The 23,402-nt window shown below is 33.1% G+C and overlaps 1 protein-coding gene across 1 annotated transcript; it reads left to right on the top strand.

Moving 5' to 3' along the window:
• Window positions 1-12,162: 12,162 nt before the first annotated feature.
• LOC148609787 (DNA-directed RNA polymerases I, II, and III subunit RPABC5) lies at window positions 12,163-15,065 on the top strand. The gene is made up of 3 exons (XM_088542080.1): window positions 12,163-12,222; window positions 13,414-13,515; window positions 14,709-15,065. The coding sequence occupies exons 2-3, from the start codon at window positions 13,421-13,423 to the stop codon at window positions 14,815-14,817; spliced, it is 204 nt and encodes a 67-aa protein (XP_088398206.1). The 5' UTR covers window positions 12,163-12,222; window positions 13,414-13,420; the 3' UTR covers window positions 14,818-15,065.
• The last annotated feature ends 8,337 nt before the right edge of the window (window positions 15,066-23,402 follow it).

The raw sequence follows: 23,402 nt of genomic DNA, 5'->3' as shown, positions 1-23,402 counted from the left end.
TATCGCTCATCAAAAGACATTAAAAACTGTAAAAGCCTGAAATTGAAAGCATAATAAATAGAACACAAAATTCGCGCCATCATTCAATTACCGATCCCGCATAGCATCAGGTTGCTGGAAACTACTTCTCCCTGTTGGTGCTCTACTCTATCAGCACAATATCATTCTAAACTTAGTGATTAGATAAAAAAAATGAGATTAATTTAAAGAATTATTAGATGTACAAAAAGGCGCTGATGATCATGCAGACCATGAAAAATAAATTTCTATAATAAAAACTTACGTTTCAGATGATAAAAAATGACCCGTTTTGACACTTTCCAATGTCATAAAGGGTAAGATAGTGCCATTCTACCTAAGACGACATAACACGCAATCTACTCTTACAGTATTGAAAAAAATGCCTAAAGTTCTTTTCCATGTAGCATATAATTAAACACGAATGCTAAATAGAAGGAAATTGTTTAAAATTGACAAATTTGACCACTTCCAAATAGTTACGCGGTCAGCATGAAAAACATGATTGATGCCACTGTATTTTTTAAAATGATATCGCGATTTTTTAGACAAAAATAATAGTAAAAGTAATCTGTTCATTTTAGCTGAACAGCCTGCCACATCTCCCGATGCGACCCTATAATTGTTAAATTAGTATATTACTACTAATTTAATAATTATAGGGTCGAATTGGGGGACGTGGCAGCCAATGGCTGCTGCAGTGAACCCCAAACACTGCCTGACTTGAATTCATTCGACCCATTTTGGTACGTAACAAGATATAGTTTTACCTCACACTCATGTGTGAGGAACTGGAACACATCTGCCTCTCTTCTCAGTTATAAGCTTTATGGAATAAGCTGTAGCCTGACTCCTCCATACATTAAATACCAATTACTTAACCTAATGTACAAAGTTTACCACTTTGTACTCTAAATGCATGCTTTGAATAGTTCTTTAACTTGTATGCTGTTCATAATCAGACCCACATGCATGTACATATAAACTGTCATGAGTAAGCTCATAAATGGAACCTATCCTGTTCAAAATGAACTCATGCACACATAACTTGAAATCTATTGGTTGGGTTATCATCCTTCTGCTTTATGTAAATTTACATTCCCAGCTTTATCTTTCCTGTAAAGTTTCAACAAAATTTCTAAAGCTTAATCTATCCCTGTTAAGTTTCAACAAAATCACATTCGAAGCTCCATCTATTCCTACAAAGTTTTAACAAAATTCCATTTCCTTATCTCTTCCTGTAAAGTTTCATATTCCATATAATGGTCTTTGGAGGAGTGCAGGCTGTAAAATGGGAAACATGAAACTTGGATTATCTCCCTTTAGCAAGCTTTATATGTTAGATTTCTTGCTTTTTGCACATCTACTTGCACTATCTTTATGTGTGGCACTGATATATCGCACATCTAAAGACATTAAAATCTGTTAAAATCTGAAATTGAAAACGACAATAAATAGGACAACATATCTTGTGTATAGATGCTTGCAAAGAAAGGTTTTGTATGAAGATGTATTGTTCAAAGTGTTTGCGTTTAATAGGTCATGGTGGTAATATTTTTTAAACTGTCTAACAATTAGTGACTTCATGTACATGTGATTTTGCAGGTTACATAATTTATGAAAAGCTTTCTGCAGATTTTATATCATGTTGGTCCTACCCTGAATGGGAACTGTTCAGGAAAAAACATGTCTTTATGTACAGACCAAAGTTTAAAAAAATATAGTACTGCTGTTACAAGATTATAACAAAACAGGGCAATGTATGAAGAATTTTAGGTACATCCCACTCCAAGCTAAACTTAATCAAGTGAAGTCAAGTTGTGTAACGTAACCCATTTTGTTGCCACAGCGTCATACTTTACCCTACGAGTTACATACTGATGATGTATACAGTCACGGGGCTCAGTCTTGGCATTTGGCATACACCTTCACACAACATTTAACTTCAGTAATTGTACAAGTTCAGCTCAAAATTAGCCATAGCCAAACTTCTCTATACATTAGCATCTATTTATGCACAACATAAAAATGTTTCTAGTAGTTACTAATCAGAATATGACCTATAGCATATGAAAATCTCACGGAACAATTCATAAAATATGTCACATGCACACCCTTCATACCTTTGAAATTTGTGAGCAGCTAGAAGCTTAATAGAATAATATACTTATAAACAGACATTGTTTGTGGGGCGTACAATGACTGAAAAATAAGGCCACAGCTTTTTTACTTGTTGGTTTATGGTTTTTGACTGGATGAAATTGGGTCGGTTGGTCGGAAAAAAATAAAAAATAAAATGGGAACCAGAAATACATATCTTCTATATATATTTTAAATAAAAACATTTTTTTATATATTTTCAAAGATTCCATTCTCTAACCTGACTTTGTATGTATGATTTTAGTTACTTTATGTTCTTTGTTGTGCATGTCTGTTTTCCTCGTCTGGTCTTCGTCCCTGGATTACATTCTTTTGATTACCGCTGTAACCTTGGTCCCCTTGATTACTCTGACATAGTTTAGAAGTGGGATTCTAATCTAATGTATCTACACGTCATTTATTAACACAAATTCTCCTTCCAATTTTTTTAAATGTCCAACAGATTCAATGGGCAATACTTAAACAAAGCTAATTCCCTCTAATTTTTGTATCTATAGCCTTCTTTACAGTACGATCTCTCATTTTTGTATCTATAGCCTTCCTTACAATATGATATAGTTAGGTTAAAATATATGTAGTAAAAAGTGACTAAAAAGTTAAAGGGTCAAAAACATGTACCAGTACTGTTTAATAAATGTTTCATTGAATATTATTTTGGTGTTAACAAGCTGTGTTACAAAAGACCTTTGTGAAAAGTAGATGTTACAATTTTGCACTTGCAAATTTTTTTGTAGTCGATGACAGTAAAAATAATAATTGGAAAACTGAAATTCAGATTTTGTTCTCCTAGCTGGAAAAAATGTACTCCAGCGGTGACAGAGGTCGACTGGCAAGCTATTTTCTGACTTGGTGCTATCCTAACCTCTAGCATCTGACATGTTGAAAGCCATCGCAAATGTGAATAAGCTAAACATTTGTTTTAAAATATTTCAAGTTTTTTATTTACATAAAAGAAGTTTAACCCATCGGAAATCAATCAATAAAAATCCAATTTTTTTTTTTTTTTTTTTGTTAAATACCTAGAAAACATTTGTAATGAAGACAGTTATCAAAGTGACCAACCATTTTGAATTAGGTCACTAATTTTACGGAATACATTATATTTTTGTCAAAGCGAACTTAAAGTTGGTTACGGCAATTTGTTGGTTAATTTAATATCTTTCTTTCACAAATTAAAATACGTAATTTCATCAACCAGATGTACCCTTTCAAAATGTTGAAAACCAAATGCAAAGTTTATTTAAACTGCTTTTACAAAGGATTTTAAGAATTGCTGGATTTTCTCATCAGGTAGGTCATTTATTTTTCTTCGGTTTAGTCACCTTCTTCCGTGTTAGGTTGAAGAAATTATAAAATGTTTCCAATGGTAAATATTTTACTATAATTCTGCTAATTTTAAAGAAAGTCGGAATGATGATATGCAATATGGCGCTCAGAAGTAAGAGATTGGGGAATAAAATTCCAAACTCTTACATTGTAGGAGTAGAAAAATCCAGTCGACGGATTCGTAAACCAACACATTAAAAAAACTGTGGCCTAAAAAAGAAAAAAGTTCTGTACAGAAAACAATTAAGAATGCAATTTTGATGCATATTTTTTTTTTCTTGGAACTATTGGATCACAGTTCAACCTTTTCCTTGCTACAAGTTTATGCCATTTCATTTCCTTACATTGTAAGAATGATATATTACATTCTCTTTTAAAGTAATTTCATTATTACTTCAACAATGTATCAAAAATTTACCAGCTTGAAAGAGATTTAATGAATTACAGGATAATGAACAGTTGCACTAACAGTATGTTAAGCACCCTCCCCCTAATTTTAACAACACCAGTGCTCTAATGACTCTGACGTTAACAATTATACTACCATTATAATAAAAAGGGAAAAAGCTGCCCTAACTCCAAAACAAACATTCTTTAATTATTTGTGGTTCTAACATTGAAGTATATCTTAAATGTATGTGGACAGATAGACAGACAGCAAATCACCATAAAATGTTGGTCAGGTGTACAGAAGAATGTTGAAACATTATCAAACCATTCTATATAGACAGCTGGTAACACTCATGGCTCATCTAGAGTTCTGAGGTTCATCACTGTGTTTGATTGGAGTCTTTAACTGACTTGTATGGTTATCATAGGCCTACAAACTAAGATTCAATCATATTCTCATGGTCCATTTGTGTTTAGTTCAGATATCAATACTTAATATAAAAACATTCAGGTGTTTGTAGTTATCATTGTATGTTTCCATTTGAACCTCATTTTTTAACATTCTAAAAATAAAACTATTACTTTGAATTATTATATATTTCCAAAAGTAATTGAGGCAAGGTGTATTTCTTCACTGAATGCATATTTTGGGTTGGTCATATATTACAGCTTCTACTATTACTTTTGGTGCCTGTAACCAACAATCTTTTATGAAATACTTTTAAAAACTTCAAACATACATGTATAAACTGATTTTTCTTAGTATAAATACATGTATTAGCACTGCGCTGTAATGAACACTTTTAAGCATACATCATTATGAAAAGACTTTTTTGTTGACAACACAAAACTTAATCAAGGAGATTTGATACATTTGTTTGTTTGTATTTTGGGGTTTAACGTCCGAGCAGCAATATTTCAGCTATATTCAGGCGATGAACATGAAGTGGATGATAAAATGAACATGAAATGATGATGAAATGAAAAATGGGATGGGACACAAGGATAATGGGGTCAAGAAATTTTGATCGCCACTGGAAATTGGGAGAGGTGGGTAGGATCGGGCAATTTAGCCTCCTGTGGCGGAGCCCTATGGTTCCTACTCCAGAAGAATACCACAGTAGGGTTCTTTAACGTGTGAGGAACGTGGCATCTTTCCCAACACGGTGCACCACTATGGTTTACGGTCAGGTTTTCCGTATTATAGCCTGACAACCCCAGCATGTAACACGCCAGGGGTACCCCATTCCACCATCTGGGGCACACAACCCAGTTGCTCTGTGGGCAGAGCGCCCTAGCCCCCGGCTAGGGTTCTGAGCACTATTTAATCGCCTTTTACGACAAGCTTAGCGCGGCTGCAGGCCTATTCTTTTTACACCCGGACCTGCACGGGTCGTTTTGATAAATTTTTACTAAGTAATTGAAAATCCAATATTTTCATTTTTGCAACAAATCAAATTTTATAGATAAAAAATACTTTATTTTCCTTTATTTGTTTCCTACATTAACCTCTGTTTCTTCAATTCACATCTTATTGTTTCTTCAATGTATCTATATTTGTTTCTTTAATATACCAAATGTTGTCTTTTTCTCAGTTTACCTCTATTCATTGTTTTTTTTTTCTCTTAGTTTACCTCTATTTTTATCTTTATAAAAAAAGTGTATACAGAATGGTAGACACAGGTAAAACAGTATACCCCTCTCTCCTACGTAGTTAGATTAAATCATAACAGTGACTTGTTTGTTTTCCCGTTTAGTTAAATTCATAATGACAACTTGCTGTTTGCTTGCCTATTGTATGCTAAATCATTATGATAACTTATATTATACCTGTTTGCTTTCCAATTTAGGTCTGACGTTACCGGTAGTATCCAGTGTACAACATGTATTAGTATTGTGGTTTTATTTAGAAGAGAGCTCATTCTCTTATACGTCTATCTGTATCCTTTTTATCAAAGCTTTGGCTGCCTTTGATGCATCCTTTGCCTTTTGAATGATGTCATCCACGTGTTTTTTTCTAGTTTGGCCACCTTCAGCATATTTTGTTGAAATTTAATTTCTAGAAGCTTCATATCTCTCTTGTGTGTGTATGTGTGTATGTGTGTGTGTGTGTGTGTGTAGTTTGACCTAAAATATTAAATTAGATTATTTGAGCTATTGCAATCACTTAGCGTCAGTCGCTATCATTCTTTTAATACTCTTCGGCTCTGATAATACTGGACTAATAAGAACCAAACTTGGCCTGTAATAAAAGCTTCAATTCTGAAAAATTTACAGAAAAATTTGGTATAAACGATCACAGGCAGTATATTATTATTAAGGATTTCCTTACAGAAAATGAAATTTTGCCGCAATGTTGCGCATACATGTAGTTGCAGCAACATTGCAGTAAATAATTTTTCAAACAGTTCCTGCAATTTTATTTTGACAATACTGTTGAAGAAAACTAATAAGTGTAGAGCAGAAATACTGTAAACAAGCTCCCAAAGAGAATACCTGCTGCTTCAAATGGTAAAATAACATCAGAATTCCTTCAGCAGTTTAGGAGGAGTGGTGATTGAGAGTTTTAACATGTAAAGCCGTTAATATGGATTATGTCCCTTCATGCACATCTACATGACATCCAATCTTCCTATAAAATGTCATCAAAATCCCTTAGCTGTTTAGAAGGAGTCACACTTACAAGGCTTTAATGAGTAAAACCTTCAATTGGATTTATCTTCCTTTGGAGTTATCCAACAGTATTTATATTCCTTCATGCATATCTATATATGCTTCCTATGAAATTTCATCAAAATCCCAGCTGTTTAGGAGGTGTTGCCCTTACAAAGAATGTGGACAGATAGACAGACAGAGTGATTCCTTTATAACCCCCAAACAATAAAGAAAAGAATCAGTCCCAGTTGCTGATACAGAAGGTCTTAAACTCTCTTTAATTGGTTGTTTTCAAGTTGTGTACCATATCTAATTAAAATTAGCTCTTAATTGCTCCCCCTTTTTTCTATGTTGCATAATTTTAATAAGATTGAGTTGTGTACATAATTCAAATAGAGGCCTCAGTATCAAATAATATTAAATCATTGAATATGGACATACACAATGTACATGTACATGTAATAAACGTGCTAAAATGAAATAAGTAAATATTGTAACAGGGATTGGGACCACATTTACATATATATGTATATATAGATACACATTTGAATACTCTTTTTAAATTGTTCAATTTCCACAATTATACATAATTACAAATTAACTTAAAAGCTGAAATATTTGCAGCAAAATTTCTGCAAATATTTGCAAGAAGAATTATTTTCCCATAAGGGTTTATATATTCCACAATTTTCTACCAAACATGTTTTTATTCATTTGAAGTTTGATATCAGGAGTTTTGACTGCACTGTGTCATTTAATTAAATACTTACTCACAGTACAATTCATCAAATTGAGCCTGCAATGCATATGAAATTTCAAATTATTCTATTGAAGGATTGCCAAGCTTTATGCAAAACCTAATAAAGTAACAAATCATTACTACAAATAAAAGTTTACTGACTTGTTTCCCAGTTAGAAAGCTTACACAAAATACAAGCTATCAATGATCTTAGAACAGAACCCTCATTACTGACTGCAGACTACCTGTTTTACCTCTGAAGTAATCCTGTTGACCAACAAAGAAATGAGGTTAGGGTCAAACCCTGGTTTACAATAGCTATTTCCAGTTTCAATATTTTCAAGTAGAAAAAAGTTTGCCTTCAAAAACTTAGTCTCCCCCAGGTTCTTAGTGATGAGGAAAGGATAATGAAAATCTATTGAGCTACTATTAAAACCAAAAAGTAACAAGGGAACATACTGTGAAATACAAAGTGCTAAAGCAAGGCTACAAGTATATGGACTTAGAATCCATACTGTGCTACCTACCAAGTTTTACGAGATTCAGTTGAGTAATTTCAGAAGAGTAACAATGAAAATTTGCCTAAATTGTATAGTTTAAAAAATTTATATGTTCAAATCGGCATACAATGTAAGTCCCAAAAAAATTCAAAAGGATAAAATTTGTCCGTTTATATGCACAACTACAGCCCCTGAACAACTCAGTGTTCTAGGTTTTTTCAAAGTTTTAAGTTTCCAGGGGAAAACTCTAAATGAAGATTAACTTTCCAACACTTAAAAGTTTGCTTTCCAAACTTTATAAATTCTTTAAAAAAATTCAAGCTTTCTACTTGATAAAGGGAAAAAGGGGTATAATAATCCAGTTTCACACATCGAAATTGCACTTGCCCCAGATGACTGGATTGTGGAATCCTAGAACACTACAAATATTTGATGGATCATGACTCTTGAGTGTTGACTGATTTATTACCAATGTTGGATGGTCACACTGACACAGTTTTGTTATATATTATACATGTACATGTTTTATATTGTTCAATAATGGCTGGATTGATGATCAATTATTCGTGTGAATTTCAGAATTTTCTTTGGTACAAAATTTTTAAATGCAATTGTAAATTTATATAGAATTTTCATCAATTTCACATTTTTCATTTCATTTAAAAAACAAAAATGAAAGAAAAGTTCATATATAAATACATTCAATTGTCTCAATATTATTAAAACTTGTATCAAACTTTGTAATAGGGTGTTTCATATTGAGACAAAAGACTCTAAAGGAAGCCTAAACCAAACTTAAATCAGGTTTTCCAGTCATTCACTTTATTATACACAACAGCATATATTATATGTTAATATTGTTGTTACATTAGTATGTCATTTTCACCATGCTTACATACATTGGTAGTAGTAGTACACGCCCGCCACGCCCCCGCCCGAATCCGCCCCTGGTAACATTTAAATCAATTATGTTTATACCGTACAAGACTTCACGAACATTCTTCCGTTTACATTGATTCGCTATAAACATATGTAGGTGAAATGGTAACCTAATCATAATTTTGTTGACTATAAAGGAAACAAACGATAACTTAATTGAGCAATGTAAAGAACTAGAGGTCTCAGTATCGTATTAATTTTCCCATAGACTTCTATAGTGAAGTGCATATTTTTAGGATTTTTAAAAAAATATGTAAATTGATTCAATAAAACTTTCACTTATGTAGCATTTCTAAGGACATGTGAAAAAATAATTTCCCGCAAAGAAAATAGGGTGAGTCCACGAAGATCGGACAGAAAAGTAGTCTCGAACTATAAATAGCCATTTTCCCTACTTTCACTTTCGTTTTGCAATCACCAAACCAACCTTTTCAGTGGAACATTTTTATGATATTATGTTAGATTTTCTTTTAAAAAAGTTCTTCATCTTACAGTGTGTTGTTTGCTCTATTTTATAAGTCATTGTTCATATCTTTTGACAAAATATTAGTTTGTAGAGAGGCAAAAAGAAAATGCACTATAATTTTTATAGCATCCATGTTTTGACGTACACCTGCTCAGGGATATGCAATACGATACTGGTACCTAGAGGAGTTTAGTCATACCTAAGTCACAATTCGTGATTTAGCTCATGATAGCTAGTGAACCAGGAGCAAGATATGCTCCTCTGTATTTCAAGGACCTAGAGATTTTTAAAGATAAATCTTTAAAATTTACTTAAAGAGTAATCAAGGGAACCAAGGTTATAGCGGTAATCAAAAGAATGTAATCCAGGGACAAAGACCAGACATGGAAAACAGACATACACAACAAAGAACATAGAGTAACTAAAATCATACATACAATGTAACAAAAGTAAATGAGCAACTCGGACTCCACTAAAAACTGGGAGCATGGACCAGGTGCACCGGTAGGGTAAGCGTCCTCTGCTTTTCTAGAAACACCCGCCGAGTTGCTCATAAAAAGTCAAGTCCGGGGTAGAAAAACGAGGGAAGGAAAACTATGACCCGTTGAATAAATCAGTTTTCTTAATGTGAAGTCCAGTTATAAGTGTGTTACTTTAAGTTCACCTTCAGTTGTTTTTATAGTGATGCTAATGAAACTGGATTGGTGGCTTTAATGAGATCAACTGATCATGGGTTTTGGTAAATTGCTGAAGCAACTGAACATATCAATATTTTAGGATTAAAAGCAGCTTTATTTACTTTACAATCACTAGGACATATGCTTCATAATACAAACATTAGGTTATATGTAGATAATACAGTTGCAGTATCTTACATTAAAATTTTGGTGGGCGGATGTCCACTTTAAATAACTGAACCAAACAAATTTGGCATTGGTGTGTTTCTAGGAACATCTACTTAAGTGTGACACGTGTCCAAGGCAAAGAAAACAAAACTGCTGACAAACAGTCAAGGACAATTAATGAGGACATAGAGTGGATGCTAAAACCACATATTTTTCAAAAAAATGAAAAAGCATTTGGTGAAATTACTGTGGATTTATTTGCCTCCAACAAAAATAACAATACATGTATGTGTCTTAAATAACAGACTAAAAGGCAATTGCTATTGATGCATATACAATTTCATGGACAAATTCTAATGTTTATTATTTATTTCCAGTCTTCTTTTCAGTCTTCTGGGAAACATAACATTTACTCCAGCAGTAATAGAGGTTGTCTGGCAAGCTATTTTCCGACTTGGTGTCATCCTAACCTCCAGCATCTGACATGTTGAAAGCCACCGCAAATGTGAATACGCTAGAATGCACATATTTTGCATTTCCTGGAAATAAAACACGCAATACTATATGTCTTTTGTATGTTAAAATAGTTATCATTTTGACTGACATCCCCGAATTGATAGTAAAAGATCCAAATTTGTTCGAGTTGTCATAAAAGTAACACGTTTTTGTTCACGATTCCTCGGCTGACTTCCGCATAATCAAGCTGCAGTTTTATTACTTTAAATACATTTGATCGATCTGTTCACTCGATCATTTTTCTCGCTTGACAACACAAGACGATTCTCCTTGAAGTTTTGCATAGTTCAGTGTACTGCAGAGTCCAGTTGTTCGAAAGATCTGCCTATTGAATAAGTCTAATAAAATCTATCAAAATTTCCCAGGGTATTAATATTTAATCCAGTGGCTAAAATTCAACCGACAGTTAAAATGACGTTTAACTCTTCTCCAATTACAATCCTGAACAAAGAAAACAATATTAGTATTTCAGACATTTTTTTAAGAAAAAAAAAACGACCATATGGAATCTTAGGTGTAATTCATGTAAATGAGCATTACTTAATGAAACTGTATGCATTTAGTGTCAATTTTAAGTTGAAGATCGAGATAATAATAACTGAATTTTTCCTTTCATGTACATTGATAGTTCAATTTATTTTTTTGCCCAGAAATTGCTGTGCAACAAATCAAATTTTCAGCCTAGTGTGTTTGTAAGCATGCAAACTCATGCAGTTCCTGAATCGTTTTTTTTTAAATTTGTTTACTATGTATCTTTGCAATAGATCTATTGCACTGTACATTATCTTTTTCTAATCTTAGTAATGTAATAAAATTCACAAGACCACTATGTTTGGGGATGTAGTCGAGCTTGGGGAATTACAAGGGTTGTCATGTGAGACTGAAGCAGTGGGTAGCACATGCCAAATTTTGTTTTAAAAAAAACGTCCATAATAGAGATCACAAACTATGTTTTCTGAAAACTGAATTGGTTTGTGATTTACTGAAATGATTAGAATGAGTTAAATCACATAGTTAGCACTACAAAATTTAAAATAAAGGGAAATAACTATTTGATACATTCATAATTTAGTTGATTTGCCATGGAACTTTGAACATAAATTCTGAGATTTCCGTTTTTCACGCAGAAAAAAGCTCTTCCTGACATCACAATAAGTTTAACATTACATTACATTGGGACAAAAATTTTGTTTGGGATAAAATTTACTCTGTGTCTTCCCATAAAATGTGATTGGTTTCTACATGGACAATCATTTATACCACGCTACATGACTGGCAGTTATTTATTTCTACCGACAGGCGCAAGTACATGCAGTCTATGTGAAAGTATAATCTTTGGAAAAGTAAAGCATTGTTTTATTTAAATCTATGTCATTTTGGTTTCGTTTTTTATTTTACATGTACATTTATTTTATCACGGCAAAACAAAATTAAGTATTGTTATTTCCGAACCTAAGGAAAAAACTAAATAGTTTCCACCCCTGATTTTTCAGAAACTTGTTGAGAATACAACTACACAAATTAATAAAGATTACGTTTACTTTTAATTTCAATCAATAAACCACTGCTTTGCTTCAGTGAATTTAATGAGGTCAGACTGTCTACCTTGTTTTTCTTTTGTACAACCGGAAGCAGCATTGTTTTGCGAGCTGTGAGAGTTGTTTGAAGGTAAGTAATCTTCCTATGATATCCTCTGACTTCTTGTTATCTATTTATTGTTGGTTCACAATTGTCAAGTGTACCGATATTTGTTTAAAGTCTCAAACTATATGGTTAATATTTTTATAAAGATGTGAATAGTCTGTTAATTTATACATATAATACATGTAACTGAACTAGAGTCTATAAATAATAGATATTCTGTCATGACATAAGATTTTATTTAAACTTTTGTTTAACTAATGTGGAATTTATGTGTACATGTAACATAAGCTCTACTGAGCTTTTTATTTACATCTTATCAAAATTATGGCTTAATGATCTTTCTTGAACATCAAAACTTCCCAATTTCAGTTTTCTTCGAAGACTTCATTTCTGTTTGTTTTTTAGGTCAGGGAAACCACTAATTTAGATATTATATCTCAACTGACATATAATCTACCAATTGATTATCATTATTGAAGGTCAATGGAACAGTTGAAACAAAAAAAAGAAATATAATTAACAGGCAGGCTAAAGAAATGCAGCATGCTTTAACTAAAAGAAAATACTTTTTGGGCTCAGTAAGGGTCATATATTGAGTTTGTTTTGAAAAGTGATGCACCATTCTCAAACAAAGATAAATTTTTTAAAACATTCAATTATATGTCAATTGGTCTTTCCATGCATGTCAATTGAGATGTTATATGTCAATTAGTGGTTCTCCCTGACCTGTTACATGTATATGCTGTTGGCTTTTTAACTCAAGCAGTTTGTTGATGTCCATACAGACTTTGCATTGAAATGAAAGAAATTATCTATTTCTGGTTCTACAACATGAGACATCATAGTTGCCCGACGTTAAATACTTAGATGTGTGTTGGGCAAATACATATCCAAATATAAAATGTTGTGTTATCACAAAGACTTACATGCACATTTTGTATGTTGTAGGACTAATTTATTTCTACTTTAACGAGGTTTTATTGAAAATACTTGAGACTATATATTGCTCAAATATGATTGAAATGTATTAAACACAATCTTTTTAGTTGTTGTCGGATTAAATGTTTTTAAGGGAAACTGTTGGTGTGAAAATGTATATTTTTGTATGTTGGACTAGGTCAGTCACATGTAAATATTGTGTAACACAACCATGTACCATAAGTGACCTCTAAGTGAATAAGAAGTACTAATTATATTTTGTTATAACTTCTTCAGGGTAATTATGATTATTCCAGTAAGATGCTTCACCTGTGGAAAGGTGATAGGCAATAAATGGGAGGCTTATCTAGGACTGTTACAAGTGGAATACACAGAAGGGTAATTTTATTGTAATGTATCTACATTTAGAACATTCTTTCTATGGACTTTTAGAGCTCTTTCACAGGTTTATGGTACATGTACACTAGTAGTGTACATGTGAAAGTAGACATCTCTTTAGGTACAAAATGTGATTGCATCAAAGGTTAAGGGCACTGTTTTTGAAAAAAAGTGAATTTCCAACTCTTATTTTGAGTCAGAACTTCAGCCCTGTTCCCATAGAGAAATTTGCTCCAAATTTCCAAAATTTAAGCAGTGAAATTCTTCATTGTGACTTGAAACATAGTCTCAAGATGTGTGCAAGATTTGTAAGATGTAAGAAATCTCCTCTCCTATCTGCGGTATCATATTTGTCATGTAGGGGTTACTTCTTATGGATTTCCAACACAATAGAAACTGTAATGGTCCTAATCAAGGACTTTAATTAGAATTTATTTTTAAAACACTGTATAAAAGTCCCTGTCCTATTGTATATAGATTATATCCCTAAGTCACAATTATTATGATCTTCCTCTCAACCGCATCGGCCCCAGGGTCCTTCCGCCAAATACGACGAACACCACTGCCTGAAAATGTAGTGAGAAACTTAATACTCAGGATGTACGCAGGTATGGTGTGCTGGGTAATAATTAAAATCAGAACACAATTCATAGTTCTTATGCAACACTGTAAATGTCATCAGCAATTTACATGAACATGTACCTTCTGTATTGTAATATAATAAGAGTTGTCCCTCTTTGAATTGTCTGTTTATCTCCCTGACTGTTATAATGTATGTTTGTTTTAAATGGCTTTATGTGTATCATACTACATTGTGGATTATTAATTCATGAATAATTTACAAGGGATACATGTATATGCTGTTAATGAATTCTTTAGTTTGGCTGAGTAAAGAATTTAGTATTGATAATTTTCAGATATTTTAGTAGAATTTATTTCTGGTTTTTATTCCAGAGGTGCTTTGAATGCTCTTGGTCTGAAGAGATACATGTATTTCTGGTTTTTATTCCAGAGATGCTTTTGGATGCTTTTGGTCTGAAGAGATACATATGTATTTCTGGTTTTTATTCCAGAGATGCTTTAGATGCTCTTGGTCTGAAAAGATTCATGTGTATTTCTGGTTTTTATTCCAGAGATGCTTTAGATGCTCTTGGTCTGAAAAGATTCATGTGTATTTCTGGTTTTTATTCCAGAGATGCTTTAGATGCTCTTGGTCTGAAGAGATATTGCTGCAGAAGAATGTTGTTGGCTCATGTTGATTTGATTGAAAAACTACTCAACTACGCTCCATTAGAGAAATGATGCTATTTATAGGACATCTTGAGACATTTTTTATTCCAGATTGTTGGACGGTGTCAGAATAGCAACAATCTACTACTGGCATTAATGATGCGTATTGATACGAACCATTTGCATTTCCATGGTATCATAGGAGAAAATACCAGTAAATTGTACATATTGAATCTTTCAGATCATCGTTGTAAATGACATATCTTCATTGTATATTTTCATTAATGGAAAAAACCTGTATAAAATATTGTTATACTTTGTGTAATTTTTTCATACAACCATCCTGTCTACCCCACAAAATTTTGGTTGTATAATGGTATAAATCGTGCTGTTGTGTCGGTAGATACATGGTTTCGGTGAGGCACTCTTAATATTAGTTGTTGGATCGTGATTAAACAGTACAGCAAGGTTGCAAACGGTACAAGAAAAAATTTGTATTTTTGGAAGGAAAGTTGGTATTGACTTTTTGGGTTATGGTCCAAACCATTTTTGGAATTATGGCCCCAAAATGATCCAAAAAGCGTTTAACTTCATAACTGTGTGGTTTTTTTTTCCTGCGAAAATATTTTTAAATGGTATCACCCTGGCAGCAGCTTCATCGTCATTAATTTTCATTTTTACACAAAAACAGGAGGAAAACTTATATTATCTTTTTGAAATTTTATTACATTGTTCTACCAAGAGATCTCCATTGATCAAATGAACACATGGTTCCTTCTCTGGTTGGACATATTTTCATCACAACTATGACCTTCGCTGAAAAGAAATTACCAGGCAAAGTAAGATAAGGTTGAATAAGACAATAAAATAGCACAAGCTACAACATCAATATTAACAATCAACAATGGTAAATCTGTATTGTCCAACTCGATTATTCTAATCATCCCTAGGCTGGACAACAGCTCCACAGCTCTAGAGATGATAAAGTCCTTGTGTTGATACCATTAACAATTTGTTCCGCACTTTTTTTAAAGGACCCTTTAGGTCTCAAGAAACAAATCAAACCATAGACTAACTGATAATTACCTGTATTGCTGCTAGACCAACTGGTGAATTCTCATAAAATTTTAAGAGAGTTCTAAGTAAACATTGAAACTTCACCTGAGAAATGCCATCAGCTGCTTGTCTGAAGACTAGAATCAATCTATACGTCACATGATGGTTATTTATCATCATGCTTCACTCCTAGAATATAATAGGTTGAAATGTATAAAATAACTTGACATGTATTACAATATATGATCTTACCCTAGTATGCTATTTCAAACGATCATATAAAGAAAGTTTAGCTGCTTCAAAAAAGTTGCAACACAACCCTGCCTTCCAACCGTAACTGAGGCTCGTCACTTCCCAAGGCAACAAGTCGTACATGAATTGGTGCACCAGCATCTTTCAATACATCTTTTATCTTTTGGGTAATTGTAGCTGCTTTTCCATCTGGTATCTATTGAAAGGTGTTGATTAACATGTTAGAATATTCAATTGACAGTTTACAAAGGAAACAAAAAAAGAATCGCATAAATAAATAATAAATAAGTTTTATTTAGAATCGGCATGGTATATATATATATAATAAATATGAGCTCTATTGAGCTTTTGACCGACATAATACAACAAAGCATGCCAACAGATAATGGACAAGAGATACATTTATGATAAGAGCTGGCAAACAAAGCAAAATAAAAGCAGACAGATAAATAACGTAGTACTTAAAGCAACTAAAACTGGGGTGATAAAAGAAATAAAAAAGCGTTAAAGCAAAATAAAAATGCATATATAAATACTTGAAATGACCTAGATGGAGTCACCACATGCCGTGCATTTACAGTTTTTTTCCATACCTAGATTTCATGATGTCTTTAAGCTGATTAAAATTTGATATTTTTCTAAATATGGTAGGTCATACATAAACTAGCTGCAGCATATTTAAAAGATTTCTTACCAAAAGCAGGCGCGTAGCTGCCGTTAGGCAAAAAAGCTTTTGTCTGCACTTAATTTTGCCAATTTTGTTTTTTTTTTAGATAAAATACATCCAGGAGAGGCATAAATGATGCTCTAAAACTCTTATCTCCGCGGAGCTTCGGACCCCAGACCCCCTGCCGTAATTTTGCCTACACTTCAATTTAGCCTCAGCTACGCGCCTGATAAGAGTTGTTCGTACTCTTGGTATTTCAATTTGAATACCAAAAACATAAAGACATACTTGATATCTGTGTCGTGGTCATACATGTATTTCAAAAAGACGATCAACTGCTTCAGGACTGATATACACAGGCAAATATTTTTCACATGAAATTCACATGAAATTAACATGATTTTCATGTGAAATTCACTAAACACGAATTTCGTGTGAATTTCACGTGAAGGCTCATTCACCCGAATTTCACGTGAACTCTGTCACTTGATTTATTTGCTTATTTTGTGAAAATCATGTGAAATTCTTGTGAAAATCACGTGAAATAACTTTGCCTGTGTATCCGTTGTTTCATCAATCAATACACTGAAATATTTCAACCATTTTCTTCTAAATTTCTTTACGGGTTGTTTCATCTAAATTTAAATATATTTATATCATTTATGTCATTTATGTTATGAAGTTTATCAATATTCGAAATTTGCTTAAACAGATTTACGTATAATTGTACCTAAACATCAAAGCATTTCCGAATAGCAGGCTGGGACTCATATTTGATGTTCCAAAAAGAACGTTCAATTTGCATGACAGAGTTCTACATACTGCAGTTGTATCATGCTGTGACCATGAAGCTCTTTATTTCATACAATCAGACTTGGCAATCACTGCTTTTCCCCCTGGATAGTTCGTAGTCAGAATAATGTGTCCGAGTGGAATGTCATGCCTAGCTGCTGGGCTGTTGCTTCTGTGAACTAGCACAATAAAGATCCAGTTCAGCATGTCAGATTAGTTCAAAGCAGGGTCTAGTTGATTGATCAAATGTTTTCGTCCAGAAATGCATGAAATATCGGCCTTAGGGCGTTACACCATAATCAACCAATCATATATACAACCAATAATAATACATGTATTAATAAAAATTTTAAACACATGGATCGCTATGATATTGCAGCAAAATGTTCCTATACCAAAAATATCGGACTGGGATTGTTAATGGGGTTATGACCTACAGGGTTTAGGAATTAGGGGCTGAAAAGGGTTAAAAACAATACTGCTAGGTTCAATATCACAAAAGGAAGGTTTTGATTGATTTGGAGTTTATATCCCATACTGGCCTCGGTTAGGAATAAGAATAAAATGTGCCAAAATTAAGCAATTTTTAACTTACTATATGACTTATGTTAATGTGGGTATTGATCTCAATGCAATTGAAACACAAGGTTCTATACCAAAAAAGTCAATCTGTAAATGATTTTTGATTGGGAACATATTGTACATATTTACTCTGTCCATGAAAGAACCCAGGGTAAAAAAACCTACAACTTTCTGGTGTCTGGGTACTCCTACAACGTAAGAGGTTGGAATTCCATTCCTCCATACTCCAACCTCTTACTTCCGAGCGCCATATTGCATACCACTCATTCTGACGTTCTTTGAAATCGGCAGAATTATAGTAAAATATATTTACCATTTAAAACATTTTATACAGTTTCTTTAGTGACGTAATTCAAAGTGGCTGGTCACTATGATAACTGTCTCCATTACAAATGTTTTCTAGGTATTTCATATAAAATGAGGAATTTATTACTTGATTTCCGGTTGGTTAAACTTCGTTTGTGTAAATAAAAGACTTAAAATATTTTAAAACACATATTTAGCTTATTCACTAAGCAATAAGTTCCCTTAGGTAAAGTGTATGGGTCTCTATTAAATTATACTAAAAGTTTCCAAACTACAGAAGAAATGTTTTGCGAATTAAAAGGGATGTGGCTTTTATAGTGTAGGAATTAAGGGTAAAAGGGTCCGAAAAAAGGCATTTTCATCAACTTTGTATAAATTTCTTATTTCTAGCGCCTAACTGAAAATTTTAATGTTTGTGACTACTTTAATTCAAGTCAGATTCTTGTCATCATCACAATATGAATTAAGAGCTGTACCAAGTCCATATTTGTCCCTAATGTTCAGGGTTTGACCTCAGCGCCTTGCATAGCATTTTTGTTTTAACCATACATATAGGTTGGGGTTTCCTTGCACTTCTACGACTCACTAACAAAAAATCGTTTTGTTAATTTAATAATAAAATTTGTTACAATTTAAATAAAAAAATAATGCTTAAAAGTTGACTATCTATCCATTCAAAAAATGCTAAATGGAAACAAACATATGTGTAAGCTCTGCTTTAATTCTTTGGTTTAAGTTAAATCACTAATTTTGAAATGATCTCTACGCGAAATGTTTAATATTTAGTTCAAATGACAACATGAACTCCTGTTAATGATAATGACGATGATGTGGGACTACTTTTCTTGTGTAAACAGTAGTTATATATGACCTAGAGATAGTGCTAGAGGGTTACCACTAAAATTAGGGTATAATATAAATATTACTGGTATGTAAATGTCCAATCAGTACAAAGAGAGATAACTCTGAAATAATTTACAATCATAGAGAATGGCACAGTGAGAGATTCGTGAAATTCAGGGTATAATGTATTATAGGGACAATTATTTTGAATAATATGCTACAGCCAAATGAATAGCTTGTACTACTGTGATGTATTCATAAGATTTTCTATGAGTCTAACTATACACTACAATAGTTGATGATAAGTACACCCACTCTTATGAATAGTTATAATTAGTTTGTCAAGTTTCGGGTCGTTCGTTATTGAATTAATTTTATTAAGAATGTAGCTTAGGCATTTTCTCGTATTTCTGATGTTCTTTTTGACCACAAACTTTATAAGTTTTGAAATACGTTTGGTATCCCCTCCTCAGCACATCATTGTGTACAAACACTTGTTTTGAATGCACATCATGTCAACTAAGTCTGAGGTATGATATTCCATGCATATCATGTAAACTAAGTCTGAGGTCTGATATTCCGTGCATAAATGAGCACTGAAACATCGTTGATATAATAGCCAGAACATTCATTCTTTAATCTTGGGTTGGCTTGGTATATACTGTGTATATGTTATCAGTGCAGCAGGTTTTTTTTATATATCAAATTTAATCTAAACCACATAGACATATAGTTTTCCATTGTTCGACTGTTCATGCGAAGTGGTACAAGTTATCCACATATTATTAATTTATCACGAGTTTGAAAAGATTATACAATGATGTATTCATGTATTTAAATTTCATTTAATCCAAATTGAAGTTGTCTTAGGTACAAACTCCCCAGTTTTCTATTTCCGCACTCGACAGTAGTTTATCAAAACGTTAAGTGTTGGTTCTTTTGAACATTGATTTTACATGTGTCAAGAGGTAATCCTTCCTTGATAAAGACTGTTTATCAATTCAATATTTATCATCCATCCTTTGAGAAATTTTAATACTTATTAAGCAAGTTCTATACCCGACAGTCATGTGCTACCATTTGAAGTCTGTCGATTTAATTGATAAATGTATGTTCATTTATAAACTTGCCATACAAAATTAATATTTTTCCAATTTTCGTGTAGGTTTAAGGACTAAGTTGTCACCATGTATTGCCTCTAAGTAACAAGCAATGAACCAACACGTGATCAAAGTATATACTACCTGAATGTGGTGAGAAAGTTGCTGTTTTTCTTTTATATAGAAGTGTAAACACCTCGGGAGTACGTCAGGAATGTGGTAATAATAATAGTTTTTTATATTCACATCTATAATAACACACTTAATTGAACTACACAATTTTCTCTTTGATCTGTATTCCTTTTCCGAGGAACCCTTCCTTTCATGCTAATACTTTGTAACTATTAGCATTTTTTATCATATACTGTAGTACTTTATGTTCAAGTTAATGAATTTTTTACTCTGTTAATAATTATACCCGGACATTTTTAAACATATGATCAGTCGCAATTTCCTCAACCAAAACATAACTTGGATTTTTAGCCGTACGGTGAACAAATAAATGTGCATTAATTGTTATAATATTTATTTCAACGTATTGCAGCTTGGTGCATTGATGATACTGGATAGTTCTCATTTTTCTTTGCAGGTCACATGACCTGTTTATGTTATTGATTCAGTTCTTATACAAAAGATATCTCGGACATTGTGCTTGTTTCTAGTTATAAGCTCGCGCAATATCTTTTTTATACGACGGCAAACAAAATTCGGTTGTGTGATGTGTGGCGCGGTTGATTAAAAAATAATAATAGGTTCCAAGCTACAAAAGGAAGGTTGGCATTGATTTTGGTTGCTATAGTGACCCAACCGTTTTACTTTATGAGCCAAAATCACGCATTTTATAAAATGTTTCTATGTTATTCTGGTAAAAACAAACGGATGACTGTTGTTTCACAATATTCTATAGCATGTGTGACAGAGCTGGGATTGATTTTGCAAGTTAAGATTTGACAATAAATGTCTAAAGGACCAATACAAGCCTTTTCCTGATGTCTGTATAATAAGTTGAGGTATAATGAATGGATCATTTTGAAATTGTCCTACAATGTGCCATACTACAAAAAGAAATCAGAGATTAATTTAAGAAGTAGTAACTTGAACTGTTTAGGAATTTGGGGCAAATAGCGTGTCAGAAACAAGCCTTTTCATGATGTCTGGATGATATGTTGAGGTACAATGAATGGATTTTTTGAAATTGTACTTCAGTGTACCATACCACAAAAGAACCTTGAGATTGAACTTGAACTGTTGAAGAATTAGGGGCAAAAAGGGTGCCAGAAACAAGCCTTTTCCTGGTGTCTGGGTGATAAGTTGAAGTAAGGGGTATAGATCTCTTGTACCTCAAGCTATCTGCCATACCACAAAAGGAAGACTTGGATTGATTTTGTGATTTATGACTTGAACTGTTGATGAATTTAGGGTCAACAGGGGGCCACAAACAAAGCATTTTTTTAATGGCTGGATAATAACTTTACTATAAGTGAATGGGTCTCTTTGCAATTGTACCTCGAGGTACAGTTAAACCGTACCATACCACAAAAGGAAGGCTTGGATTGATTTTGGGGGGTTTGACTTGAACCGTTCCACAAACACTAGTTACTCAGACACAGTCTCGTTAGGCTACGCCATGCCACGAAGCATTTTATTATCATCATATTATATTATCATACATATATTTAGTCAGATGGTCTGAAATGATTGCTTACTTAACGAACCTTCGTGGAATACATGTTGTGGTGATGTTTTTTTCCGACGCAGTCGGTGTAGTTTCGCTCTTTACCCTTTGACCTTAAGGACGCCCTGCTATGGAAACGCAAGTCACCTAAGAGCAGTTCTGTTTACCGATTGGCCAAATACTGATAACTTAGTTGCGTTAAAAAAAAACGGTATAGAAAATTTGAAATTGCGTGCCATATGTTATTTTCTTTAAGGAAATGTAGAAGTTTATAAGTAAAGTTTTACTGGGTCGGCAATCTTTTTTTAAAGATAGTACTAGCTTAGTGGTGAATCCAGGGCAAGGAGCCGAGAGTTTTCCGGTTTTATTAGAAAATTTTATTAATTTTGTGCAAAAAAAGGATGAAAAAATGACCCCTTCTTTCATAAAACAATCTCGGGATCAGCAGTCCTTTTATAAAATTCTGGACCCGCCCCTGCATTTCAGAACGACCCCTGTTTTAAAGAAGTGCGTTGTATAGAATGGACTAGTAAGCCATTAACATAGTCATTTATCAAATGATGAAACTTAAAGAAGATTGGGTTGAAGCTTTGTCTGAAGTTATGCCATTGAATGAAAATATTCCTTCTCATATTCTCAGTGCTGTTGCAGTAATGTTACTTAAGTATCAATCTGTGACAGATTACGGAAGACTGAGGTCACAACATACAATACACAATAAATTAGAATTCATAAAATGTGCTAAACCCCATGACGAAAAAGATAGAATTTGTATAAAATTTATCCGATTGTTCGTAATTGTCAACATCAAACTATAATGCATTTTGGATTGTTTCAAGCTGTGAAAACTGCGGAAAATATTCGAACAATCAAAATCGGATCATAATACCACCATATCACAAGCACGCCGAATATGTTGTTATGGCGTCGGGTCATTGTTGAAGGAAATTTCAGATTAGCAAATTATGTAAATGTTCTCCATGTTCTCTTTAGGGGTCAGATATAAAATTTGACACCTTATATGATATTCGGTTAATACTATAGTGAAAATCAATTCAGAAAGAACTCCAACATGATAACTTACATGCCGCCGGAAATGTTCTGGGAAACTTATTACCTTCCGTTTGTTGGCATTGTGTTCAAACATTCTTACAAGTATGTGTTGTTCAGGTCGTTTGGTGCATATAATTGATATGTTAAAGCTATACGTTAGTAGCGTGTAATGTATGTGGTACCCTGAGGTTTGTATGGCCCTCAATACATTTAATGTTGAGCTCGCATCGGTCCACCTCCGCGTTAAAAGAATCTGAAGACTTCGAAGTCGCTAATCGTCAAATATTTTTAAGTATCTGCCACCGATTTTGGCTCACTTTCATAGTCGAAT

Source organism: Perna viridis, chromosome 8, assembly GCF_037379345.1.
Source record: "Perna viridis isolate PV_CMFRI_1.1 ecotype Kerala chromosome 8, ASM3737934v1, whole genome shotgun sequence".
NCBI lineage: Eukaryota > Metazoa > Mollusca > Bivalvia > Mytilida > Mytilidae > Perna > Perna viridis.
This window is presented reverse-complemented; position numbering and strand designations above follow the sequence as displayed.